This window comes from Zalophus californianus, chromosome 3, assembly GCF_009762305.2.
Source record: "Zalophus californianus isolate mZalCal1 chromosome 3, mZalCal1.pri.v2, whole genome shotgun sequence".
In the NCBI taxonomy this organism is placed as follows: Eukaryota; Metazoa; Chordata; class Mammalia; order Carnivora; family Otariidae; genus Zalophus; species Zalophus californianus.
In genome coordinates, this window is record NC_045597.1 from 178,836,989 (window position 1) to 178,849,804 (window position 12,816).

At 42.3% G+C, this 12,816-nt stretch overlaps 1 protein-coding gene and 1 long non-coding RNA gene across 3 annotated transcripts in view; one reads left to right on the forward strand and one right to left on the reverse strand.

The window, feature by feature from the left end:
- EPHA4 (EPH receptor A4) overlaps positions 1 to 12,816 on the reverse strand; it is a 141,157-nt gene that overhangs the window by 56,986 nt on the left and 71,355 nt on the right. For both annotated transcript variants that reach the window (XM_027589823.1, XM_027589824.1), the window contains exon 5: positions 4,306 to 4,644. In XM_027589823.1, coding sequence (XP_027445624.1) covers positions 4,306 to 4,644 — 339 coding nt within the window. The remainder of the gene's footprint in view (positions 1 to 4,305; positions 4,645 to 12,816) is intronic.
- LOC113919896 lies at positions 7,008 to 11,005 on the forward strand. Its single transcript, XR_003519158.1, has 3 exons — positions 7,008 to 7,145; positions 8,441 to 8,580; positions 10,774 to 11,005. It is a non-coding gene; the product is annotated as an uncharacterized LOC113919896 (long non-coding RNA).

Below are 12,816 nucleotides of genomic sequence, written 5' to 3' on the forward strand. Positions count from 1 at the left end.
CAAGCCCTACTTCTTCATGCTCATAGCTCATGACTGTATTCTTGGAATTACAGACTTTTAGAATTAGAAAAGATCTTAGAGATCAGCTAGGTTCAAACGATTATGTAATCCACCAAATATCTGAACTCCTCCAAACTCAGTGTGTTACAGATGTTTGTCACTAGGACACTGCAGCTGTGCCAAGAGAGATCACCAGATGCCATTTCATTGTCAAATATCTAGAATAGGATCTCATGCAAAATAAAAATCAAAAGTGTGATCACTGGGGCACCTGGCTGGTTCAGTCTGTAGAGCATGTGACTTGATCTACGGGTCATGAGTTTGAGCCCCATGTTGGGTGTAGAGTTTAGGTACGTACGTACATATGTACGTACATACATACATACATACACACACATGTAATTGTTGTCCCAGGTGCAGTTCAGAGTTAGTAGGGAATACAATCTGTGGCAGTTCATAATGTTTTAAAACAAACCAAACAACCTCGAGTGTGATTTGGCCCCAGAGCTGGAAGACAGGGGTGGGGGACTTGGGGGTGGGAAACATGCAAACTGGCTCTGTGATATTAAGATCTACTGCTGGCTGCCATCTTAGCATTTTTAGCAAAACTATTCACAGTTCTGCTGCTTGGCCAGGAAAACCTTGTTTCATTTATACCGCATTTCTCTCTCCCAGTGACGCAACCTGTATTCATTTGCCCGAGATGGTCCACTTAAGTAAAAGTAAACCAAAGAAAAGCCATTTAGAAAACAAATCACCCAGCAGTCTGCTTATTCATTTTTCATAAACATCAGAACCATCTCCTCCTAAACGAAAAACACAACAGTCGCTGGAGGATTTTAGATGGAGGAGGGGAAACATAAGTTTCTCGAGGAACCGCTCTTTGCTCCTTTTGGAAGGTAACAGAGAAAAGTGACAGGGTAGGGAAGAATTGCCTTTTCCTCCGTCTGCTCTTTTCCCAAAGTGACTTCTGTGGAGCTTCCCACCCTCATCCACTTCCCGCTGCTCCTTCCCACTCTTGGCATAGAGGTGGGGCACCGGGGTGGAGGTGGGAGCAGTCCTATGCCCTCTCTGCTCTCCACACCTGCAGACCTGTCCAGGGTGAACAACTTCCGTAGCACAGGCTTTATCCTTGCAGGGAGCCTGCAGTCAGCCAGCTGAGCTAGTCTCTGGGTGACACAGGGCAAGTGTCATTAGAGCCAGCCCTTTTGGCCACAGAAATAAAGCTTATATCCTTCAATCAAGCAATAAAGCTGACATCCTGAGTTCCCTTTGTCTTGGCTCCAGTGTCAATTGCGTTTGAAGTGGGAGGGGGAGGAAAAGCATGATATTTACCTCTTAAGATCCCAACAGTAAGATTTGGGTTAGAATGGTTTAAATAACCATGTGAGAACATGAGCCCATTCACACCACATTCCACAACTAAATGATCAAAGCCTGGTCAAACGTCCATTTCCGTGCCCAGATACTCAAAGTTTGGTTTCACCAATGGGGAGCATGTCAAGCTGAACACAGGGATGCTACTAATTATCCAATCATTGTAAAAGAAAGCAACTTTGTCCTTTCGGGAGCAGGGAGGAGGGTGCTCCCTGGTTCCAGGTACTGGCCCAGACATGAGCTTGGGTGAGTCAGGTCACCCTCATGAACCTGTTCAGCCATGAGAGCCCCAGAGGTGGTGGTGACAAAACCAGGTATCCCAGGAGGGTCTGTGTCTGTTTGTTAAATAAGTTACTGATGAGAGAAAGAACCCTGTGAAAACAGGGCAAAACCAGACAGCCATGAAACGGTGGCTTTTAGGTGGTAATGCTAACAATCATTTATTCTATGTATTCCTTCCAGAGTGAGCCATCACGTCTATAGGTGTTCCTAAGGAATTTAGTTTAACGAAATGATAGGCACGACTTCAATTAGAATATAATTGTGTGTATGTAAATATGCTCAGGGGAGGTTTGATAGAGTTTATGGTTGCTACATTCACCCAGAATTTTGGCCTACGTTATTAATTTGCCCTACCATGAAGAAAGGGTTTGTTCATCAAAGATAAACTATTCCGCTGATACTGCATTAGGGAACTCCAAATCATAGTAGGATAACGAGGCAGTGCTATGCACGTACACAACTCTGTGCTAAGCAAAAGCTTTCTGGCTGGCCACATAGGACGTCTCCTTATTGAAAGATTTATTTTTAATTTTGAACAGCTTTCCAGCATTACCCTTCATGAAAATTAAAATAGGGAGCTGGAATTTTGTCCTGTTCAGCAAACCTCCTGGAAGGGCTGCTCACCATGGCAGAGAAAACCTCATTGTGTCAGAGGAATTCCCCCATCCACCTTTCTGTTAGAGCTCAAAGAATCACGCCTACATTTTTAATAAAACTTGGACCTTTTTCCTCTCCTAATGTTTTTGCACCTTTTCTTCTTTTGAGGATTTTTTTAGCCTGTCTTCTTTGGGCTCCTTGGGCCTTCTGGCCTGGTAGGAGCTGATATAATCGCTTGGCTCAAATTCTTATGTATATAGTCATGGCCATTCCCACCCCCCCAAATCTGGGGGAGCCAAGCCTGTCCTCAGCATGTCTCCCAGAGGCTATTCTCTACCAAAGAGAATGACTTCACCTCGTACAGCCTCAAAAGGTCCCTTCCTACTTTTAAATCAGTTAAGAACACGAAGTAGTGATATGTTTGAGGATAAGTACATCAGGCTGAACATAAGATTATTGATTGAATCATAAACCAGATTCCCCAGCGGGTGCAGAGAGGTTGGCTTGGTCTAACTCAGAGACACGAGTAGCACCAATATGTCTCCCAAGATCTATGGGCAATATTTCCAAAGAAGAACTAATAAAAAGCTGGCAAAGGCAGAGTACTTGGTGATGCTATCAGAATCTCCTAAATCATACTAGTCTTCGTAGAAAAATAAAACCGATTACCATGAACAGTGCTCACCACCTATACGTGCCGAAATAAAAGACAAAAGCATAATCAGATGATCTGTTCACGCCGCATATTTTAAAAGATGGCACATTTGTATAGCTGAAGCTGCCTTCCAGTCACATTTGCCACTCTCGCTCCAGTTTAAAATCTCACCCGCGTCGTAACTTTGTATTTATTCTAGAGAGTTCGGGGCAAAGCGGAAAAATAATGACTTTGGATTGGGACACTGGAATACTTTTCACTATAGGATCAATTAATATGGATATATTTAACTATGGAGTGCACTTACTGAAACATTCATTTAAGAGAGAAGTGCAGTAAGAGGGGACAGGGCTGCCGGCAATTTATAATCCTTTTCCGGCGAAACTTGTTGTTCTTAAGAGCCTCATGAAAGAGTACACCACAGTTCTTTTCTCCTACTCCCCTTTAACTCGCCAGAAATAAATAACAGGGAGCCAGCAATGTGAGGCAGAGATCCAGGATGGAAAATGAGCTCGAGAAAGCGTGGAAACGTTTTCAGGGGAGGACCTGGAAGGAGGGGGTCAGGAGCTGGAGATTGTGCAGATTGTGATTTGAACTTTGAAATATCTGATACCGAAGACTTTGTTAACAATTCTGCAACTAACTCAGCAGAAACTCTTCATGAACAGAGAATGTTTGCAAGTCTATGGAATTAGAAGAGGAAACCAATGCCAGAAATGGGGTAAATTAACTCTCCTCTCCCACGTGTCAATTATGGATTCAACTATGAAAGTGGCTGCAAAACCAGTATATGTTTTCAGGAAAATGTTGTCAAACCGCACAGAACACCCATTAAACTATTCACTGTTCACAGATTTACGTGATGATGCTAGCAGAGGTCCGTATACATTTTTTAAATTCTAAAATACCAAACAAGATCAAAATGATAGCCACTGATGCTTTGGTTGGAAAAGGTAGCACATGCCGATATAGCACTCTGCATTGGTAAAAATCAATTTTACAATTCAAGATAATCTGTTAAATGCTCTGATGTCCAACCATGGACCTTGTGATTAAAATGGCTGACATGAATTCCTTACAAGAGGAGTCCAACATGGAGCGACCCAGCTCACTAGACTGTCGTCTCCTTCCAATCAGACACTGTCTTCTAATCTCACTGAATCACCACCACTTGGTATAGGTCATGCTATGCAGTTGGTGTCCAAAAAAATATTTGCTGAGCGAATGCACGTTCTTCTAAGTATCTTTTGTATTACAAAGCAGCTCATGGGTTTATAGTTAGATCCATGTGCTTCTACTTCAGTTGCAGAACTTTAATATCATTCATGGATACCAACATAAGCCCTCTCTCTCTCTAGATTCATATCATACAACAAAGAAGATCCGATTCCTACCTGCTTGGTTGGTTGTCACAGTGACAGACACGGATTGGTCCGGGCTGGGGTTATACTTGGACACTCCATTCACTGCCCAGATTTCAAATGTGTAATTGGTGTGAGCCAGGAGGTCAGTGATGGAAACTTTGGTGGTCTTCAGGCCATTCTGCTGTGGGGTATAGTGGACCCCACTTCCACAGGGTCGGCACTTGCTGAAATCACCAGCTCCACATTTCTTGCACACCACATTGTAGGAAATATCCTGGCGGCCACCTGTGTTCTGGGGACTGCTCCATTCCAAGTTCACTGAAGTCTCATTGACATTAGAGATCAAGTTGAGGGGAGCAGATGGTGGGCCTAGAAAAAGAGAAAAAAAAAATACATGCACACATTATCACACCAAGAACTTAAAACTATCCTTTTGGAATCGCTCAGAGTTTATATTCTTCTCTGCAGCTATAGGAGGTAAGGTGTGGGCCCATGTGGCAAAGAAAGCAGAAAACAGATCAAGCCAGCAAAAACAGATCTTTTAAAAGAACCACATGAAAGAAGGCTGCCTGTATGTCATTCTCAACCCTGTGCAAACAACAGTAGCACTGATTGCCACTTGGAGATGTCGTGCATCTCGACATCAAATGGGCTTCGAGTGCGGGCCTCTCTTTGAAGCGGCAGGAAAATACCAAAAGTTATCTAGTTTTTATCTCATCATCTGAAAACAGGCATATGAATGTGATTCTAGTTCCCAGGGCCACGGTGGGACTCTGCTAAAGTAATAGTTATGTACCACTTTTTTGAAGCTACATCACGGTTCCCAAGTACAGCACGTCCTCAAGATGGAAGAAAATTAACTGAATTGTATAGATATGCCTCTTCGGTTCAACACAGTAGTTGAGAGCTCAGTTCTTTATATGTAATTAGTAGGAACTGGTGTGACCTGGTTGCAGAGATGTCAAAGGTAGAGTTGTTGGGAGATCTCAACTTGAGGCAGAGATTGCGCAAAGGCTCCCAGGCCCCGCGTCCTGCCCTTCAGGGACCTAAGGCTGCACCGGGCCCTTTTAAGCAAACTCATTCCCACCGACATCAAAGAGTTTATGAAACACAAACGGTGCTGGTGGCTGTTTCGAAACAGAACTGACTGCAAACAACATAGTGGTTGGTTGTAAAGATAGTAGTAAAAAAAAAAAAAAAAAAAGACCAGAGATCCATGCTGAACCCTCTTGCTTCTTGCCGTAGATTCGTCTTCGCATGCCAAGAAGCTGTTAACACACACTGCCTTCAAGGAGAAGAATCGGGGTGGGAGAAGGTAGGGAATGTTCCTGGTCTGAGCCACTTCCAAAGGTTGAAAAGACACCTGCCACGCTTTAATGAAAAATACCTACTCAATGGAACACATGGAAAGTCCTCTCTTTCCCTTCCTCTTTCCCATTTTGGTCTTGCCAGAAAAGAACCAGACTGAGTTTTAATGAAAATTTGAGGTTTCTGCTCACTGTATTTATTCTATTTCTAATTTACTGGCACTGACTGCTTTGAGGGAAATGTTTTGTGTTCGTCAGGAAAAGGAAGTTAACGGGAGGTCTGTATGAACTAGGAAGAAGCTTTAGCTAGTCAACCATAATGGAATGTGTTGTTCCAACGTAGCCATTGAGCAGGAATTGAAAGAGGTAACCTATTAATCAGGAGTCATACTCAATATTTATTACTTAGCTCACGCTAATGAATGGCTAAAGGATTTTGGTGGTTAACACCGAATAAGGGTAATCCACCCTCTGTTTCTCTTCATAAAGCTTACTTGAAGACGCTCACAAAGCAAGCAGGAACTCCCAATCTCCCCTTGAGACTAATTACCAACAACCTCTCTTAGTTTTGAGATCTGCTCCCCGTCCAGTGTTGTAAAATATGTGTTTAAAAGTAAGACTACCCCACAGAAGTCTGCAGGAAAAAAATGCAAATTTCTTTCTTCTTTAGATTTCAAATTTATAGCTACGGTCCTTAATGCACTGACTGGACTATGATAAAGATAAATAAATGGTTTCTGAATAAACGAACACAGTTATTTAAAATCACAATGTCCTAGAGACAGATAGGATGTTAAAGATCATTTGGTCAAATAACTTCATTTTAAAGATGAAGGAACTGAGATACAGTAAGTGGATCTGCTAATAGTGAAATTTCATGCAATTTAATTAGTGACAAAATTGGACTAAAATCCAAAAGTACTACCTCCCACTCTGGGGTTATTTCCACTCCCTTATGGGGCCCCCCATAAAAGGTATAATAACAACAAAATCGGCAGTTTCAGCCAAAGTTTGAGACGTGAAGGTAGGAAAAGGGAAGGTGTATTTTCAATCCTGCTCAAATTCTAGAGATGCTTGCCACCACGGTGAAATCCATTAGTAGTCTGCCGCTAAAGCTGACCACAGCGTGGTTTATAAAATGGGTCAGCCCCTCGTTCTTATTTTGCTGCGACTTCCAGGGTTAAATACGAGTGACTCTTAAATCCATTAACCTCCCTGCCAAGGTTCCCGGTCCACTTTCGCATGGGAAAAATGTGACACAATGAATCAAGCAATGCAGAAGCAAAAAGTCAGTAATTAGTATGTAGGACGGGGCATGGCAATGTCTAAACGGAGAAGAAATGGAGCAGAAAAGGAAATGGTCACAGGACTCAGAGATAGAACACTGCCCGGTGGGGCGGGCGGAGATGCTGCAGGATTTCAAAATGGAGTGCTGGACCAAAACAAGTGGTAGCCTGCAACAGCCTTCTTCCCTTGGGCAGCGATTCTCAAAGAAGACCCTGGGGTAGATGCTAAAAGGAAGACAGGATAGGATGCGGCACGCTCAAGTTCAGGGACGGCTCCGTGAGTGGTTTGGTGAATTGCACTGCACCTTTTATGTGTTGCTGCCATAGGGAGTGATGTTACCTGGGCTTCAAAACTGGACAAGAGCAGAGTTTCGTTTTGTGGGTTTTTGTGCAGGCTAGGGGAGCAGAGGTAAAAATGCCCACCCAGGACTACTATAATGGCATTCTGCAGAGGCCTGAGAAAGAGCTCAAGCTTTATACATTAAAATCCTAATGGTGGGTTAGGTTTGCAGGATCGTGGTTTTCTTTCTTTCTTTTTTTTTTTTTTAAACTTGTGTCAATTAAAAGATGGTAAGTATATTTCCATTTATAAGGAGGGACCATCTTTTCCTCAGAAAAGACAGTAATTTCAAGACAAGGAAAGTATACCCTTTAATACAGCCAGAAGTCCAGCCAGACCCAGCAGTCATACTTAATATAATAGAAGCACCTTAAAACCATTACCTGTAGAAATGACTATCAGGAAAAGAAAAGAGTGTTTGCGTAACGTGGGCTCTCTCAGTAAATACAAGGAATCCAGGAGGGAAAAACTTAACTCTCCGATTATCCTGTCTTTTGTTTACATAAGTAGCGTAACTGGATATTTGGGAACAAGTAAATTTCTGACAAGTGATTGTGCCTTTCTCATCAGAAATCTGCAAGTCTCCAATGACAAATATGAGATCTAGAACAAAATGGGATAGCCATACCATTTGTTTAATCTTCTAGTCACCAGGATTCTGTCCTTCCCAAAACTCCTCACTACTAGCCCATATATAGGACTGGCAGCAATCCTGCTTATGGTATTGCTCCACGTTTCAGGTCACCTTTATTTCCATGTCTTACTCTGTTCGGAACATGCAATGGGGTCTTGCTATTCAGACATACACTGCTTATCTATGTCTATCACCGGGTCTATCTGCGCCTCAAGAGAGTTGATATCTTCATTATTTCCCAGTGTCTCCCCTGATTCCCCGTTCAGGGCAAACTCAACAAATGTTTGAGGCATCGACAAATGAATGGATGACTAGACAGAAAACTAACAAAGTCCCCTAATGCATCTGAGGCCCACTACCTATGGTGTGTGAATTAATACAGCCTTCCCTGAGCTAAAACTGGAATAGTCAGCTTTTCCCATAGAGACTCATTAGCATTAAGCCCTGTAAAGGAGTATCTCGATGTACCTAGTTTAAATCAAGTTCCCCTTTTCTAGAATTTAAAAATACTTTGGAAAAAGTCAGTAGGGCTGTATATCATATCTTAGTGGTTACTCCTGTTGGGAGGGACTTACGGACTCTTTCGTTTATTCAACAGGCACTTACTGAGTATTTGTCACCTGCTCTAGAAGATGGAGGGAAAAAGAAATCTGATTCATTCTGATGCTTTCCTGGATAAGCAAAGAAGGAGAAGGCAGGAAATCGGGGGAAGGAAAAGACTAAACGAAGCTAAATATGGTGAGCACAGGAGGTGTAGAGCCGGCTGTCTGCTCGCTTTTGTCATTTTTATAGCTCCATTACCAGCCAATGTGGCTGGAGCACTAAACATGGGCTCCACAGGGTGCCTGGCTGGCTCAGTTGGTAGACCGTGCAACTCCTGAGCCGAGGGTTCGAGCCCCACGTTGGGTGTCGAGATTCCTTAAAAATAAAATCTTAAACGGGTGCCTGGGTGGCTCAGTCGGTTGGGCGTCTGTCTTCAGCTCGGGTCATGATCCCAGGGTCCTGGGATCGAGCCCCGCATTGGGCTCCCTACTCGGCAAGGAGTCTGCTCTCTCTGCCCCTCCCCCCCATTTGTGCTCCCTCTCTCTCTCTCTCTCTCAAATAAATAAATAAATAAAATCTTCTTAAAAAATTAAAAAAATAAAATCTTAATAAATAAATAAAATTAAAAAAATGTGGGCTCCATCTCAAAGTTTTGTTAATTTAGGATTGGTTATTATGACTTCCTTTCCCCATCTTGGTTCCAGGTGATGGTTTATTCAGGTTTGAAGCTATGGAAAACTTCGTATCTGAAGAAAAGTTAATTTTCACATTTTCAAAAGGCAGGCTGGTATTTTCCTTATTAGCCTTTGTAGAACCACAGTTTTCCTTTACATTTTATTTTTACCATCAAAATTAAGACATGTTTAAATACATATCAATCAAATGCTGAAGTGCATGTAAGGAGAAAGAAAGGTCCTTCCTTTACCTTATTTTATTTTTTTACTTCCTTGGAATTTACGTATTAAAATCCCTCTCTGCCGCCAAGAATGGAGTTAGAATGTTAAACTCTTCTGAATTTCTCATGTTTAGCATGCCCTTCACATTTTAAATATAATTTAGTGGCACAGACAGTAAAAGCTCTGCTCCCAGAACCAAAAGTCAAATGCAATAATCCTTAACCTACGAATCCTTTACAGTAGGATTCAACAAAATTTCCTCTGTGAAGGGACCAATATAAAGAGTCAATATTTCAGGCCTTATGGGCCACACATTTCTCTGAAGCCACTATTCTACTCTTCACGGTACCGTGAACGCAGCAAGCGACAGCATAGAAACAAATGGATGTGCCTGTGTCCCCAAGAAAAATTTATTTGCAAAATCCAGGGGCCGTTGAATTTGGCATTCAGGCTATAGCTTGCCAACCCCAGCCGCTGAGAAGTCGTCAGGAGCAACGGACTCTCCCCTCAAAAAGATGCTCAGAGGAAGCCTCAAAATTTGGCACATGAATTCTAGGGACTTCCAGCACATTCCGAACCTATCTAGGTAGCTCAGGGTAAGGACCCCTGATTTACACCTTCATAAAGCCCTGGCTTCTGAGGTGGAAATTACATCTACCTTCCCTGACTCAGGAAGAAATAAAATATATGAAATATTATGGCCTATTTCTTGAGTTTCTCAGTGCTCTGAAAGAAATGGGTGCTGTATTCCTGCCACTGTGGATAAATTGAATGAACATCCATTTGCTTCACTGGTGTGAAATACTTTCTCTCTGGCACAGCAGGTACTGGTGAAAGGTGCTACAATGGGTAATTATTATTTTCTGGTGGGATGTCAAGTTGCATTCAGTTGACAGGAGTCGGACAGTATGAAGTCCCAAAGAAGCTGTAGCCAAATTACAGCAAAAGCAAAGGACTATTATATCATATAATAAAATATCATATCATGTGATATCATAAAAGGAATCTTGATCTTCCTTAACCCATCATGTGCTCTCCTCTGGGAAAAGACAACCTTCCAGAAATAAAGCACACACTATCTGGAGAAGCTGAGTGAATGTGACATTTAAGAAGGGTGATATTCCAAGTATAAAAGAAAATTCCAGTAATTCTATAAATCTTAGTTCTTCCCTCCGTGTGCATCGGACTAAAGTATAATTCCTGAGTAGTTCAGAGAACACAACTTACTGGCTTACGTCAGGATTTAAAGTAGCCCCGTGCAGGAGAACCGATGTTACCACAGCCACATGAAATCTGTATGAGCCTTACTCACATAATAAGGTCATCGGAAAGGAACCAGCCAACACTGAACCTAAAGTCCTAAATGCCTCCGATGTGAAGGAGGAGTTTGGTATGAATCATTCCATGGAAAGTCAAGGCTAAACTAAGTGCTCCCTATGTAACCCACCTGCAACCCACAAGTCCAATTAAATGTATTTTTTTGTTCTTATAGAAAGCAACTGGAACTGCAGCAAAAGATAGAAAGAAAAAGGTGGATGCTGTGCTCACTGCGGCTAGAAGTGGATTCTGCTGAAGGGTTTAAATCCACACGGACACATGATCTAATATGCCACATCAGCCTGAAATTGCTATTTCTTGTAACAACCATGAAAGCGCTAACAGACTCTAGAGCCAAGGGGAAAAAGAAGTCAAGTTGAAAGTATCCATTATTGGGGCACCTGGGTGGCTCAGTCGGTTAAGCCTCTGACTCTTGATTTTGGCTCAGGTCATGATCTCCGGGTTGTGAGATTGAGCCCCGTGCGGGGCTCCACACTCAGCCCAGAGTCGGCTTGGGATTCTCTCTCTCTCCCTCTGCCCCTCCCCCCACTCATGCAAGCTTTCTCTAAATAAATAAATAAATAAATAATAAAATATTTTTAAAAATACCCATTTTTAGCACAACTCTAGACATGTAACTCATAGATTTTAGTTGAGAGGCAGAGTAGCTGGGCTGCTGTCAAGAGGGGTTTCCAGAGCTCTCACAGACATTTAATACGTAACAGATTTTTAATCACCATTTTAAAATTCAATGTCTGAGCCATGAAATTAATTCTGGATGTGGAAAGTAACATTCCCCAAGAGCACGGGCAGAAACCTGACTCTTAAATGGTCAATTTCTTCAACTGCTACTACTGTCACCCTACAAAAACGCCAAGGCAACCAGGACAAGACAGATCTTCTGAGAAGAGGTGCTGTGGGTCTCAAGTTCCACTTCACAAGGCTTCATTAATCAAGTACAACTTTGGGATTGTCAATAATACTTCAGTGCCTTTGCTGTAAAACCCTCCAACCCTCCAGATAAGCCCATGTTAATCTCTCTCCAGCTGAAAGACAAGCTCTAAGGCAGAGTCAATCGTTGGGATGTGTACGTTTTGACAGAAATGAAGCCCACGCCTCCTCCCCGGACGGTTGTATATGTTGCCACCATTAATTGCTTTCTCTCTTCTTGCTGCTGTGGGTTAGTTTACATAAAGACTGCTGTTCAGGGACTCCCCTCCTGAGACCGATGGACAGTGCATAACCTTTGCTCATGGCAGTTTATGTGTTTTAATGATGAAGAGAGCCAAAGCATAACTGCGCATTATTTAAAAAACAAAACCATTTGGATGCATCAATCACTTATTCCTCCATGAAAAATTATTGGCTTCCTATCAAGGTAACTTCTTGCTATCATTTTGTCACTACCCTATTTTTCTGGTGCATCTATTTTAACATCCTCCTCTCCAGGAACCTTTGTCCTTCCTGGGTTAATTGAGGTTTTGCTTTATTTATTTTAAGATGACTAGTTTATGGCTGAAGTACTTTCAAAAGTAAACTCCCAGTCAGCCATGAGGAAGCTATAACGTGAAAGACTGAGAAAAGTGTTTTGTTTTGTTTTTTCCCCAAAATGAGCTTTAGAATTAGGTAGCCTACGAATTAATTGACATTTTTTGCAAAGCGGTTTTTCGTACTTTATCTTATTTAATCCTCACAATAAAATCTGACAAAAACTATTTATTAGCCTCAGCCATCTGATGACCAAAATGAAGATAAGAAAACGTTAAGCGAAGTCGCCCAAATTAACACCACCCAAACGTGCAAAGCTATTACACTCCAAAGGAAAAAAAAAAAAAAAAGAAAGCACAAGTACGAATTTTTTGTGGAACATTCCTCGCTTTCTCACTTCACCCCCGAGTAACATTTCCCCTAGCTTCCCTGTCCTTCATGCTGAAGTTTGCTGGCATTACTTCCTGGATGGTGCGCTTGCCTTAGATGAGTTATCCTCTCTCTCTGCTAACTTCTCGCTAAGTTCCACTGAAGAGGGTAATTAGGAGTTTCTGTTAAAGGCTCTTTCCCTGGGGGGAGGGGGAAAGGTCACAGGAGGGCGGGGGCAATCGTGTCTATGCAATGAGACTCTTGCCTCAGTTAGTCTTCTGCTGAGCTGTAGATAGAACAAGAGTCAACTCTGGGTGGAAAATCAAAATGCTGATAGCAAAGAAGGTAACCAGTGCTCACC